The sequence below is a fragment of the Myxocyprinus asiaticus genome, chromosome 46 (assembly GCF_019703515.2).
Source record: "Myxocyprinus asiaticus isolate MX2 ecotype Aquarium Trade chromosome 46, UBuf_Myxa_2, whole genome shotgun sequence".
In the NCBI taxonomy this organism is placed as follows: Eukaryota; Metazoa; Chordata; class Actinopteri; order Cypriniformes; family Catostomidae; genus Myxocyprinus; species Myxocyprinus asiaticus.
The window spans coordinates 2,970,539-2,986,786 of NC_059389.1; the positions used below are offsets into that span (position 1 = coordinate 2,970,539).

The following is a 16,248-nucleotide window of genomic DNA, read 5'->3' on the forward strand; positions in this document are numbered from 1 at the left end:
TGTGTGGATGTGTGTGTGTGTGTGTGTGCGTGTGTGTGTGTGTTTGTGTGTGTGTGTGCAGATTTTGCTATACTTATGAGGACCAAGTATTGAGAATCAACCTGTTCTGTGAGGACATTTCTGGTTGTGAGGACCTTTTGGGTGGTCCTCACAAGGGAAATGGCATATTAAATTATGTTTTTTTGAAAATGTAAAAATGCAGAATGTTTTTTGTGAGGGTTAGGTTTAGGGATAGGGTTAGGGTTAGGGGATAGAATCTATAGTTTGTACAGTATATAAATCATTATGTCTATGGAGAGTCCTCATAATGATAGCTGCACTAACATGTGTGTGTGTGTGTTTGTATGTGTGTGTGTGCATCCAAATCTACTGTATATAATTTGGTGACAAATGAAGTATAAAAAATGGGGTTTGAAAATAAAACTATTTTAATAAATAAAAAGTTTAAGTGTAAATTTACTTAGCTATACTTTGGGATAAAAATGCCGCCAAAAGAACTTCCCTTTGAAAACATGCTTAAAAGCTAAAATTATTTATAAATTAAGTAAATAATTTTTTTTTTTTTTTTAAATATAAAAGTAAATAAAAAATATAAATAAAAAATAAAACATTTGAGTTTGATTTCAGGTTAGTCTGTAATATTTATAATTAGCTTCATATAAAAACAATACAAGTATGTAGTATGTCCTGATTTACATATATAAATGCAGTAAAGCCACAGCACAACCTACTGGAAGACAACTATTATGTGTAAAGAGACAGTAAGTGTGTATTTGTTGGGCTCTGTACAATTTGAAAACTACATTGGCTGATTTTTTTCTAAATATATCTCCCAAAATATATATGTTGCCTAACCTGAAAAAAGTCCATAAAAATCAGTGGTCTGAGTGGCTAACTAACACAAACACACCTGACCCGGCCAACACAGGAACCCCCTCTGTTCCCTGATGCTGACCCGACGGAACATAACATGTTGTGCAACACAAGGTCCTAAGACTGCTATACATGCTGGCCAATTATGGGGTTAAAAAGGTCAACGTTGAACCTCTAGACATGCGGAACAAGGTCTGTGAACCTTAATTGACTAGATTTGACCACTTAGCTAATTGCAGTGTAAGAGCTGTTATTCTAGTCCTGCAAATGGAGAAATCACACAAATCTGCTAACTGTTCTGAAAGTGTCCGGTACATCCCATAGGGCACAAAATATTTTTATAGTTATGTTTTATGATGTCTTAGATTTACAAAAAATAAAATAAAAAATATGATCAAAATATATTTGAAACAAACTTTAAGTGTATGTTGTAAGCAGCATAGCTGAATAAAAATATATTGCAGAGATTGTTCCATAAATCCCATTTAGAAAAAAATAAAATAATAATAATAATATTTGATATGTTTTTTGATGTTTATGATCTGCACAAAAAGCACAATAAAATCATGCTTAAATATATCTCAAAACATATTGTGAGTTTACATTGTAAGTAAACAGAATAGTTAAATTTATATATATATGTATGTATGTACAAAATTACAGATATGTATTTGTAATCATCTTTAATCTAATCTAATTTAATCTAATTAATCTAATCGTTTCTGCCATATATATGAATAAAAATATATAATATTCAAAAAATGAAAAAAAAAAAAAAATATATATATATATATAGTCAAATATTACAATAAAATATAAAACATAACATTATGTAAACATAATAATAAAAAATCGTTGGATGTGTAACTAAATGATTAAATAAATGTATCATAATATTATATTATTATAAATGGTAACTACACTGTTTACAAAATATAGTTACAATATATTTCAAATATATTTTAACCATAGAAAAATAAAATAAAATAAAGTATATATGTATGTATACAGTATGAATACATATTTTTGTAATATGTTTTGGCTTTTTTTTTGTTGTTGTTTTTTTTTTGGGCCAACTTCAAAATGTAATTTATTTGCACAAACAAACTGAGCATTTGTAAGAGGTCATTAGACAGGTGCATCATTGGTAAAATTCTAAAGTATATGCGTTATATACTGCAGCTAGCGAAAATAAACATTATCCCTCTGATCTTTTGTTTTTCTTGTCATTCACCGGATGAACCCTGATTTAACAGGCCAGCTAATAAGGTCATTTATAAGCCGACAAAGTCCATTTGTGGAGGAAATGATGTCAGCGCTGACCAGATTACCTCATGAACGTTTATTTTCATCTCAGAATGACTCAGAATCTTTGGGTTGGTCCGGCAGGCTGTTTTTATCGTTTGTTAATGACTTTAAACATTAAACGTGCTTGACTTGGCCGGTGTGCTTTGAAGTTCACACAGACTTTGAGTCAAACAACTTGACTTTTTTTTTCATTTGGAGAGAAAGATATTCTCATGGTTAATGGCTTCAAGTCTTTAGTTTATTTAGTAGCTGACAATGGTAAACAATACTAATTCATAAACATCTATCAAAAGTTTTTTCTGTAATTTTCTTTCAAAGCACTGTCTACATTGGCATTCCCAGGCCTTAAAGAGACAGAATAAAATCAGCATTCATAATAAACTGAATTAAAAAGTCATTTCAGCACAAACATCTCGGTTCCTTATCTTTTTACGCACAGCAAATCATTGGCTTCTATCGTCTAAGCAAATTCTACAATCTTCAAGAAAGTTGGTGTTCTTTCCGCTCTTATCTTTGCTCTTTCTTTTCTTACAGCATTGGCAGCGATCCCTGGAAATGCGATAAAGGTCTACGATAAAAGAGCACAAGTTACGTAAAAATTCAGCAGAGCTAAATTCCCATGCGTGTTTGCATTACGCTCTTTGTTTGTTAGTTTCATAATGGTGTGATAAAAACAAGCTCTTCTGGTCTTTGTTGTGTCTCGTTTTTCGGAGTGATCAAAGGTGTCTAGCGGCATGTCGACTCCTGAGTGCACCGGAGCTGTGCACCATTAAGAATTGAATTAAGAATGCCAATGCATTTCCAATTCCATGTACATTTAAAATGGAATTAAATTCAAAATAAATTCATATAATCCTTGTTAAGTTCAGTTTTTAATAATGCATTTGATTTGATGTAAATTGATTTGATTTGAAAGGATGCAATTGACAATTTGAGAAATCTTCTTAAAGAAATATTTTGTGTTCAAAACATGTTAAACTCAATGGACAGCATTTGTGGCATAATGTTGATTACCACAAAAAACACTTTGACTCGTTCCTCCTTTAAAAAAAGAAAAAATCGAGATTACAGTGAGGCCCTTACAATGGAAGTCAATGGAAAATGTGAAGCTTATAATTTTATAAAAGCACTTCTGTTAAAACTTGTGCATTATTTAAGCTGCAAAAGTTGTTTAAATGTCATTTTAGGGATTACAGCGGTATGTGGTCATGTCAGAGAAGCTGTAAAATTGTCTATAACTTTACACAGAAAAGGTATCATGTTAACACACATATTGTTTACGTCTTGTGGTGGAATATTCTGTTAAAACTATCAAATCTAAATATGTAATTCTTACAAAGACGGCAGATTTTAAGTCATGGCACCTTGATATTTTAAGTATAATAAACATAATAAAATATAATAAATGTTTGAAATACCACTAATATAAATTTGTCTAAGCTCTAATTAATTCAACAACACAATCAATAGATTCCAATTTTTATATATCATTATTTTATGACATTATCTGAAAACAATGCGGTTGACCATTTCTTTTTTGATGATTAAAGGTCATTTTAAAATATTAAAGGTGCTGTAAGCGATTTTAGCGATCTTTTTTCTCTCCCTTTTTCTCCCCAATTTGGAGTGCCCAATTCCCAATGCGCTCTAAGTCCTCGTGGTGGCATAGTGACTCGCCTCAATCCGGGTGAGATGCGTCTGAGACCGTCAATCCGCGCATCTTATCACGTGGCTTGTTGAGCGCATTACCGCGGAGACCTAGCGCGTGTGGAGGCTTCAAGCTATTCTCCGCGGCATTCACGCACAACTTACCACGTGCCCCACCGAGAGCGAGAACCACATTATAGCAACCACGAGGAAGTTACCCCATGTGACTCTACCCTCGCTAGCAACCAGGCCGATTTGGTTGCTTAGGAGACCTGGCTGGAGTCACTCAGTATGCCCTGGATTCAACCCAGGCCCCCAATTTTAGCGTTCTTAATCTTTCACGTGAATTAGCCATGCCCCCTCATTCCAAAAGCCGCCCTCCAAAGATAATTTTGAGACAAAAACTGAGCAAAAGAGCAGCATTGTTTGTTCCTGTGGCTGTCAAATTCAACAGAGGCTCAATAGCGCCCTCAACTGACAAATATTATGAATCAAAGCCTCAACGATCTGCTTCAAATGACAACGGGCAAAATGATTGACAGGTGAAAAGCGTCAATGTCCGCGATCCACGGACACATTTTTGTTTACAGAGTCTAGAGCTGTCAAAGAGTTCGGTGAGATATCTCAGGACACTTCTTTCATTAATATCTTTAAGGGAGAAGGACATTTTTTTGCATACATTTCCATGAAAAAAAATAGCTTACAGCACCTTTAATACTAGAGAAATATTATGTCTAATAAGCTAAAAAAAATAAAAAATAAAAAAATTATTCTACCTATCAGGGAATAAATAGGCTATATAAATAAATGACTGTATAGAATTTCTTTGAATTGCAATTCAATTAAAATACTAACTCATGAATTGAAAGAGAACCAGTTCTGGTTTTCTGGAGTGCACGCAGGAAATGCAATGCATTACTTGCTTCAAGAGGTACAGGCCAAGTTCATAAGATTGATTCCTTTGCAAATCAGACATTACTATCTGTGACTAAACCAAGGTATTGATTCTGAATAAAATCTGCATCCGGAGGCCGGTGGATAGTTCAGTGAAGTTTTATTCGGAGTCTAGAACCAGATTCTGCTTTAGCATCTGTGCCTCTCATAAACAGAGCCATATAGCCCTCATTAAATGTTTCCCAGGGGTCTCGCCTCTAAGTGCCACTAATAATTCTTCCAATAAGTCTGGCTTGGTGTTGAAAAGCAGCCACCCCATGTATACGAGCAGGAATGGAGACCAAGCCATCATTGCCCCACCTGAGGTGATGTTAAGAGGACTGGTGAGAAGGTTATGCAATCATGCACTCATTCTGTACAGAAAAAGATGCTTTTTAAAGCTACAATGTGTGAAATGTGGTATGAAATTACTGGACGGGCTTTGATCTGCACCATTACAGATCAGAAATGATTAACAACATCGAGTGCAAGTGGTTTTACTTACTTGATTAGTCTGTCCAACTCTCTTGGTTGGCGTTTCAACAAAGTCAAGCAGAGTTCAACTATGAAGACCAACAGTAAAGAAACAATTAGCAAATTTGCGTTTGTAAATTGCAACTGTCACAGAGAACTTTGGATGTAAAACTGGGAAGGTAACATGTTAGAAAAATAAACAACACAATATTTGATGCAATCTACGGAAACATAATTTAAAACATGGCTTAAAAATGGTGAACCATCAGTCAACCATCAGATCCTACTCTCCACCCTCTCTACTCTGGGCATCATAGGAACTGTGCTTGGCTGGTTCGATTCCTATCTCTCAGGTTGGTCTTTAAAGGTAGCCTGGAGATGTGAGGTGTCCAAGTCACATCAGCTACTTACTGGGGTACCCCAGGGCTCAGTGCTTGGGCCACTCCACTTCTCTATATACAGAACATCACTGGGACCCATCATTCAATCACATGGGTTCTCTTACCACTGCTACGCCAGTGACACACAGCTTTACTTGTCTTTCCAGCCCAACAACCCCACAGTGACTGCTCGAAGCATTTCTGTTCCATTATGTTGTATTGGATAAAAGCGTCTTCCAAATGAATAAATGTAAATGTAAAAAAACGTTTACTACAAAAAGGAAACTTTGCATATGGGATTTCTGAGAACACTATTTAGTGTTGAACTGGCCCACATTAAATTTACAGTATGTCTGCAGAAATCCACAGAAAGCTCTGTAGATTTCTGCCAAATTGTTTTTTTTTTATTTTCATTTGTCATTCACCAAGTGTTACTTTTTGCCCACTGCTTGTTTGCTAGTTTATTAAATATTGTTTACTTGAATATCCTTTCAGCAACCGATACGAGTGTACTTAAACATTTGGGGAAAATATCTCTGGGATAGATTTAAACATGATAAAATGTGTTAAACAGTTCAACAGAAATTGCAAAAATTCATAGAAACGAATTGGAATAAACAGATTCACTAAAGGGAATTCCATGTCAAATCAATCCGGCTGAAATTTTTGAATTTGTTAATACCTTTTCTGTAGAAAAATAAATATAATGATGATGAAAGACAAAATATTAAATACTATGGATCAATATTTACCAGTAATCCATTATTTTGCAAAGGGAGGTCAAATGACAATTTTCGCCTATGATTTTGGAGCAAAAGTATAGGTCAAAAAAATAACCTCAGACAGGTGTCAGCGGTATTATTTTATTTCTACACAGAGATAAGTAGGTCTATTATTAAACTCAGTTGACTTCAGTTCCCCTTGTTGCATTATATGCCAGTTGTGTGTGTCCAAATATGAGGGGGGAAAAAAACACTTTTTTGTGTTGTTTTTCCAAAGTTGGAGTGCCTATAACTCCAGAAGTATTAAAGATATCTTAATATCCTTTTAGGTTCTAGTTCATAACAAACATTTATTTTTGTACCTTCATTTGATAAGCTCTATATGGTTAAATCCCAGAGATATGGGGCTCTCAATTTCAAATCATCCAAATTTCAGAAACTTCCACAAGCTGATATTATTTATTTTGTTAATACTTTTTTCCTGGTGAAAGAAATACATAAATGATGATGGAAGCCAAAGTATTAACTGCAATGGATCAATATTTACAAAGTAATCTATTCATTTGTTCAGGGGGGTCAAAATGACAATTTTCGGCAATGATTTTTTAGCAAAACTTCAGGTCAAAAAAATAACCATAGAAAGGTGGCAGTGTCATTATTTTATTTGTACACAGAGATAGGTAGGTCTATTGCTAAAACAGGGTTCCAGCTCTTTTCAAGGCACAATTTTCCAGGACATTTTATGTGCCCAACAGGTGTACTATTGAAGCAAGAATACATTTGTCCATTTAAACTGAGCTTTTATTTTGGTGTTTGTGTGTTTTTGGTCAGTTTCTCACCTCCAGATAAGGATTTCGCTACATTGCAGATTGTTTAACTTTTAATTGACTATATCACAATTCCAGTGGGTCAGAAGTTTACATACACTAAGTTAACTGTGCCTTTAAGCAGCTTGGAAAATTCAAGAAAATGATGTCAAGCCTTTAGACAATTAGCCAGTTAGCTTCTGATAGGAGGTGTACTGAATTGGAGGTGTACCTGTGGATGTATTTTAAGGCCTACCTTCAAACTCAGTGCCTCTTTGCTTGACATCATGGAAAATAAAAAGAAATCAGCTAAGACCTCAGAAAAAAAATTGTGGACCTCCACAAGTCTGGTTCATCTTTGGAAGCAATTTCCAAACACCTGAAGGTTATAAGTATAAATGCCATGGGACCACGCAGCCATCATACTGCTCAGGAAGAAGAAGCATTCTGTCTCCTAGAGATGTATATAGTTTGGTGCAAAAAGTGCAAATCAATCCCAGAACAACAGCAAAGGACCTTGTGAAGATGCTGAAGGAAACAGATAGACAAGTATCTATATCCACAGTAAAACGAGTCCTATATTGACATAACCTGAAAGGCTGCTCAGCAAGGAAGAAGCCAATGATCCAAAACCACCATAAAAAAGCCAGACTATAGTTTGCAAGTGCACATGGGGACAAAGACCTTACTTTTTGGAGAAGTGTCCTCTGGTCTAATGAAACAAAAATGGAACTTTTCAATGATTGAAAACCAAATGTGGGTCACAAGGTTTGAAGCTAATTTTTCCACATACAATAAAACAATGGTTTAAATTGCCTAAAATTAATCAGACTTCCCAATTTCATATTTTTCTATCAGTCTCTCCCTCTTCCTAAAGGCATCTCACTTGCACACACGAGCACCAACAAAAATCCTTCAGTACATCATTGATAATCGGATTATTCTTTTTCTGTCTTTTTAAGTTCCTTATAAGGAATCAGATGTCATCTCAGTCGAGTTCAGCAACCGACTGCAAACACTTAGTGTAATGAAGCATTAATTCCCCTGAACACAACCGTAAACTCTGCTCGGAAACGACATTACCGCCACATCTGTAATAAATATGGAGCCTCTGAAGCGCAGAAAACATCTTGCAGGCTCAAAATGCCACATAAACAAGATGTTCAGCCTCTGAGCAGAGTGTGTTGAGATGTTTTGGAAGCCCAGATCTTATTATCAGGGCCAAACATGAGCAGATAAAAGCTGGTGTTTCGGTCTGGCTGTGTTACAAGACACTAAGATGATTGAAGTAGCATACTACTCTTACTATTTCAACAGTGTGCACATTTTCAGTATGCATGGAATACCAGGATGACCTACTACAGTACAAATGCCAAAATGTGCTGTAAACAAGCAGAGCACACTGCATGAGATATTGTATGCACACAATGCATCGACTTGAGGAATGAACCAGAAGTAATTTAAAACTAAGAAAATTGAAGGTTTTAACTTGTTTGAGTGTACTAAAAAGAATAAAACTAAAAGGTGAAAACTCGTTTAAAACTAGTTCTCTAAATCTAGTCTCTATAATTTTATTTAGAGTTGATAAATAGAGACCAACTAGACAAATTAATTGACACTTTTCACATTTCCGGGTGTGTTACGGATTAGTAAACTTTAGCAGGGTAAACTTCAAAGGAGCACAACGGTGCCCGCCCACTTTTTCAGCCATCTTGTTTCTTGAAGTATTTTTCCCATTCGTTTTTTTTTTCCATAGGGATTTTATAAAAGTCTTAATAAAAGAGTTGCAAGCCATGAACCAAACCAACCAGCTCCGAGGTGAATCACAACATTACAAACTTTGATTTGAAGCAAAAAAGTGTTTGAAAATTGGACAAAAAGACAAAGATACAAGACAGTGTACTAAAAATATATAAATCATTGTGTCTATGGAGAGTCCTCATAATGATAGCTGCACCAACATGTGTGTGTGTGTGTGTGTGTGTGTGTGTGTGTGTGGTGTGTGTGTGTGTGTGTGTTAATGGAAGCAGATACAGAATAACACAGAAACAAAGAAAGCATGTGTGTATACCGTATTTGTGTCTGTCTGTGAATTGGTCTATATTTATGCTGAAGTCACATATTCATAATCCGATTTCATCAACACTAGTGTAGTTGTTAATTGTGTAGTTTGTCCATGGCAATTTGGAGCTTGTAGCAAAACTGTAAGGTATAAAGCCGCTTCTTCAACTTCAGGCACTTTTAGTAAAAAAACTAGCAGATTTCAACTTTTTTTCTTTTTGTTATATGAAGGTTTTCATCATTTATCTGTTACATTTCAAATGCCTTTTATGCATATATTTGACTGCTTTAGTCGTGTCCCAGACTTTCAATATTAAACTGTGAAAATCCATTATAAAAATACAAAGAATTAGATTTTGTTGCACTTTAGTTTTATTTCAATTTATCAAATGAAAGAATAGAAGTTCGCTAAATAGAAACAAAGAGGGCATGTGTGTGTATTCGGGCCTGTCTGTGAATTTGTGTTTTTGAAGCCGAAGTCACATAATCTTAATCCAATTTCCTCAACACTCATGTCACACTGACTTTCTCTTTTTCTCTAAATGAACTCCCATCCCCGACCAAACAAACCCACATCAGAGCATCCACACCAGACCACCTGAACTCAGAGCCGCCAGTGCAGATAAACACAGTGCTCAGGTGTTTTCATTAAAAACGAACGCCTGGAATCTAAAGCCAGAGGCTGGTATTTGTACAGGTGCGTTAGAGAGAACGAAAGGAGAGAAAAACCTTTGAAAAGAGACGAGGACTTTTAGTTCTGTGGTAGTTTGAAAGTGAAACCCAAAAACAGAGACTTATTGAAGGTTGTTTATTAAAAAAGGCACTAAAACCCACATTCCTGCCCGTCTTACCGTCAGTCATGAGTTAGGATTATAAATGACAGACATGCTTGGGCATCCTTGTGTGGAGTGTTTGGCTACTGAGTAATCTTATGAATTGATTTCATTATTTATCTGGATTTCTGTGTCCTAATTCACATACGAGTTGTTCTAATCGGTACAGAAATGAAAATTAGTGTGTCGAATCTCCGTGTAAATTGTTCGTAAAGCTATATTTACATACAGTCGTACTAAAGTAAAGTCGACAATTTATGTAAGAATGGTTTTACAAACTATTGAAGATAATAACTGATGAAAACAGTACGTCAAAAGTGCCAAAATGACGGTGGATTTTCTGAGCTAATATTAAATAAAATGTGATCTCATCTTCATCAAATTCACAAGTATAGACAAACACAGTGTGCTTAATCTAACAACATACACAAAATAATAATCTTTCATGTCTTTATTAAACATATCCCATTAAAAATACACAGTGCTGTGAAAAAAGTAAGTGAACCCTTGGATTTAATAGCTTGTCGATCCTCCTTGAGCAATAACCTCAACCAAGTGTTACCAGTAGTTTCGGATCAGACCTGCACAACGTTTAGAAGAAATTTTGGACCATTCTTCCTTACAGAACTGCTTAAGCTCAGACATATTCTTAGGATATCTGGTGTGAACGGCACTCTTGAGGTCATTCCACAGCATCTCTATTGGGTTAAGGTCTGGGCTCTGACTGGGACACCCCAAAAGGTGGATTTTCTTTTTTTAAAGCCATTCTGTAGTGGATTTACTTTGATGTTTAGGGTCATTGTGCTGCTGTATCACCCAACTTCTACTGAGCTTCAGCTGGCACACAGCCACCCTGACATTATCCTGTAGGAATTATTTTTTCCCTCCATGATGGCAAGTGGTCCAGGCCCCGAAGCAACAAAACAGCCCTAAACAATGATGCTCCTCCACTATACTTCACCGTTGGGATGATGTTTTCATATTGGTTTGCAGTGCCCTTTTGTACACCATATGTAGTGCTGTGTGTTTTCCCCAAACAATTCAACCTTATTTTCATCAGTTCATAAAACATTTTCCCAGTAGCGTTGTGGAGTGTCAAGGTGGGAAACTTCAGGCACACAGCAATGTTTTTATTGGAAAGCAGCGGCTTACTTCAGAGATGTTAACCAGTTCCAATGATCCTTCAAGTCTTTATCTGTCACTCTAGGGTTCTTTTTCACCATCATTGAGCATTCTGCGGTGTGTCCTTTGAGTCATCTTGGCTAGACAGCCACTTCTAGTGAGAGTACCTATAGTACTAAATCATCTCCATGTATAGACAATTTGTCTAACTGTGGACAGATGAATATCTAAGCTCTATGAGATAACTTTGTAGCCCTTTCCAGCTTTATGCAAAGCAGCAATTCTTGATCGTAGGTCTTCTGAGATCTCTTTTTTGTGAGTTATAGTCCATGTCAGCAGATGCTCCTTGTGAATAGCAAACTCAAAATGAGTGCTTTTTATAATTCAAAGTAGCTCTAACCCACACCTCCAATCTCATGTCATTAATTAGATTCCAGGTTTACCAACTCCTGACTCTAATTAGCTTTTGTTGACATCATTAGCCAAGGGGTTCACTTACTTTTTCCACAGCACTGTGAATGTTTTATGGGATGTGTTCAATAAAGACATGAAAGATTATAATTGTTTGTGTGTTGTTAGCACAATGTGCTTGTCTATACTTGTGACTTTGATTAACATAACATCACATTTTATGACCAATTAATTCAGAAAACCATCTAACCAAAGGGTTCACATACTTTTTCTTGCCACTGTATATGTCGGAAGATAGCATACAGAGCACTCTTCATGGGGTACAGGATATGGGTGGTGTGGGCTCAGATAAATACTCTTTCAGGGGGCCCAGAATTCCTTAGCTACGGCTCTGGGAGCAAGTAAGGATAGAGAGAGAAAGAGAGAAAGTTTCAGGATTGCTTAGTAAACATAAGGCAAATTTAAGATAACAGTAATTGCATCTCAGTGTTTTTTCTAATATTTACATTTCTTTATTCATTCCCTCCAATTAACCTGCAATTACTGCCACATTAGACCAATTTCGCAGCATTACGTACAAAGAAACCCATTTAATGTAGCAATCCATTATCAAAACAAATGTCAAACACAACTTAAAGTTAAACAGAAAATTACACTATCGTTGCATAACGTGTAGACGAAGGGTAAACTTATTTGACGTAAAATAACAACTTAATCAAAACCCAAATATTTTAATGTTCAATAATAAGGGGTTGATGGTAATTATGGGGGTCAGGGGTCAAGCTCAATCAAAATAAACACATTGGTATGTCGTTCAATGTGACCTCTCTTCAAAACAAAAGATGGAGAGCATGGCATCTCATTCCCTCCATAGAGAAACACTGTGAAAATAGCAATATCCTGTGTTTATTTTTCTTTTCCATCTTTTTTTCAATTCCTGAAAGATTTGTTGTGGCGTAGAGCACACCGTACTGGAGATGGAAAAAATGGAAAAAGAAAACAGACAGATTGGCAGCTGTTACCGACACGACACAACATACAGTGCTGGTTTGTGGTCTGTCTGTCTGTCTATCTATCTATCTATCTGTCTGTCTGTCTGTCTATCTATCTATCTATCTATCTGTCTATCTGTCTGTCTGTCTGTCTGTCTGTCTGTCTGTCATTCTATCTATCTATCTATCTATCTATCTATCAGTCTGTCTGTCTATTTATCTGTCTATCTGACTTCAGCTGTCTATGATCTAAATATCCAGGCAGATGAATCATGAATTATTTATGTCTATCTATCTATGTATCTATCTGTCTGTCTGTCTGTCTGTCTGTCATTCTATCTATCTATCTATCTATCTATCTATCTATCTATCTATCTATCTATCTGTCTGTCTGTCTGTCTGTCTGTCATTCTATCTGTCTGTCTGTCTGTCTGTCTGTCTGTCTGTCATTCTATCTATCTATCTATCTATCTATCTATCTATCTATCTGTCTGTCATTCTATCTATCTATCTATCTGTCTGTCTGTCTGTCTGTCTTATCTATCTATCTATCTATCTATCTGTCTGTCTGTCTGTCTGTCTGTCTGTCTATCTATCTATCTATCTATCTATCTATCTATCTATCTATCTGTCTGTCTGTCTGTCTGTCTGTCTGTCTGTCATTCTATCTATCTATCTATCTATCTATCTATCTATCTATCTATCTATCTATCAGTCTGTCTGTCTGTCTGTCTGTCATTCTATCTATCTATCTATCTATCTATCTATCTATCTATCTATCTACCTGCCTGTCTGTCTGTCTGTCTGTCTGTCTGTCATTCTATCTATCTATCTATCTATCTATCTATCTATCTATCTATCTATCTATCTGTCTGTCTGTCTGTCTGTCATTCTATCTGTCTGTCTGTCTGTCTGTCATTCTATCTATCTATCTATCTATCTATCTATCTATCTATCTATCTATCAGTCTGTCTGTCTGTCATTCTATCTATCTATCTATCTATCTATCTATCTATCTATCTATCTGTCTGTCTGTCTGTCTGTCTGTCTGTCTGTCATTCTATCTGTCTGTCTGTCTGTCTGTCATTCTATCTATCTATCTATCTATCTATCTGTCTATCTATCTATCTATCTATCTATCTATCTATCTATCTATCTATCTATCTACCTGCCTGTCTGTCTGTCTGTCTGTCTGTCATTCTATCTATCTATCTATCTATCTATCTGTCTGTCTGTCATCTGTCTATCTATCTATCTATCTGTCTGTCTGTCTGTCTGTCTATTTATCTGTCTATCTGACTTCAGCTGTCTATGATCTAAATATCCAGGCAGATGAATCATGAATTATTTCAGGAGCAATTACTTTTTTCTCATTGACATACTCTCATTATTTGCATCTCAGACAAGAGTTGTTTTGTGTCAACACTATGCATGTTCCCACATAACTTTCTATCAAAGAACAATATGCTTTTGTGAATTGTTTCGTAACAGATCAGAATAAAAGTAGTGGAATAATTGAAAAGATCCACTGAACTAAAGTAATTGAAACTTAGATGGACACTTGCTAAAAGTCTCAAGTTTAGCTACCAAAAATGGTAGTGTCAAATTAATTCATGATCGAGTATTAAAACAGACGGTAAATTCAATATGAAATCCTTCACATTCTCAAAGTGCTTTTGTAGGAGTTTCACTACACAATGAATACGAGTGTTTGGAGTAAAATATTTTCTTGAATGAATTCACATTCAGATTTTTGGAAAATTAGTGGAATTAAATAAACAAATGCTTGTCTGAAATCAATGTCTGAGTATCTTAAAGAGGTCCACATGGCATCTTGAGTCTGTGAAGATGGTGAAATGGAGATTTTGTGAGACTGTGCTGATATGAAATCATTAACTGTAGCAGAGAGCAGATTCTCAGACTGACCCCTGACCTCTGATGAACATGAAGCATTGCGCTAACATCTGGGGTCAAAGATCAAACTAACTAAAGAGTACATTAGCATCTTTGAGTGCGTCTGGATGATGCTGCATATTAGAGGGTGATAGAAGAGGACAATAGACAGAAAAGCTAGATAATAACAGATAAACAACAAAACAACTAAACTCCAAAGACTATTGTTGGCTCGGTTTTAGTGCCATAACTGAAATTAAAATTCTGTGTGACAGGAAACAGACAGAAATGGTACCTGGTTGAATTCAGGTGCTGAGTGGAGACCGAATCTTCCTCCTTTGCCACAAATGGGCTTTTCAACAGACTGAAAGAGAGAAAGAGCACGTTCCTTCATCTCACAACTGAGGAAAAGAAACATCTTGAGATGTTTTAGAGAGAGATGAGAATGAAATGACAGATGGAAAAGGTGCAAGATGTTCAGATGCCTGTGTACTTGCGTACTTGTAAACACACACGTTATAGACTGTTTACTGTGCTAGACATGTCCAGTTGAAAACATCCCAATCATAATTTTAATTTTGCCCACATAACAAAAAACATAGCTTCTGAATTAAACTATTTTCATCCAGTATATTATGTCCAAAAACCAATGTTCCTGATCGTAAGCAAAGTGACATTACATGGAAGACCAAACCAGCTACACTCTCAGAAGAGTCAAGAGTATCAAGTTAGCATTCAGGAGCAGGTTAGCATGTGTTTCGACACTTGGGGAGTGCTAATTGGTTCTATAGTGAGAGACTGTTCACTTTGACTGAATGGACGGGTTAGAACAGCACTTCAGCGACTCGTCCTGCATTAGTAGCACCCTATAGACTCATTATCACAGGATGTAAAGCCACTGTCACACTTGAACATTTAAGAGGACTTCTGGAGCGTTGTTTTGATCTTAGTGTTCAGTTCGTTTAGTTGGTGTGAAAGCTGTTTTCCGAAAATGGGTGCACACTGATAAACTGCAGCCAAGTCTGCTTGAAAATGGGGGTATGAGCAGTTTACAATTCGTATGACAGCAATCAGGCCTATTTTATGGATGTTATCCGCAACTGATGACATATAGTTTGACGTATGCTACTTGCGTTTATAACCAGTTCTGAGGCAAATAATGCAAACGTACCTCAGTTTGGGAGCAAATAATGCAATGTATCGCAGTTCGTGGGCAAATAACTCAAATGTACCGCAGTTCGGGGGCAATTAACGCAAATGTACCGCAGTCTGGGGGCAAACAACAAAAAATACCTCAGTTCAGAGGCAAATAACTCAAATGTACCGCAGTTCGGGGGCAATTAAAGCAAATGTACTGCAGTTTGGGGGAAAATAACACGAATATACAGTAGTTTGGAGGCAAATAATGCAAATGTACTGCAGTTCGGGGGCAAATAACAAAAAATACCTCAGTTCAGAGGCAAATAACTCAAATGTACCGCAGTTCGGGGGCAATTAAAGCAAATGTACTGCAGTTTGGGGGAAAATAACACGAATATACAGTAGTTTGGAGGCAAATAATGCAAATGTACTGCAGTTCGGGGGCAAATAACGCGAATATACAGTAATTCGGAGGCAAATAACACAACACATACATAACAGTTCGGGGACAAATAACACAAATGTACCGCAGTTTGGGGGCAAACAACAAAAAATACCTCAGTTCAGAGGCAAATAACGCAAATGTACCGCAGTTCAGGGGAAAATAACACAAATGTATCACAGTTCGGAGGCAAATAATGCAAATGTATCAC

General features: G+C 36.2%; 1 protein-coding gene across 1 annotated transcript in view; it reads right to left on the reverse strand.

The window, feature by feature from the left end:
* The window catches only part of kcnq1.2 (potassium voltage-gated channel, KQT-like subfamily, member 1.2), a 180,299-nt gene that overhangs the window by 123,307 nt on the left and 40,744 nt on the right, over positions 1-16,248 (reverse strand). Inside the window, exon 14 of the mRNA XM_051689309.1 lies at positions 14,751-14,819. Within this exon, the coding sequence (XP_051545269.1) occupies positions 14,751-14,819 (69 nt within the window). The remainder of the gene's footprint in view (positions 1-14,750; positions 14,820-16,248) is intronic.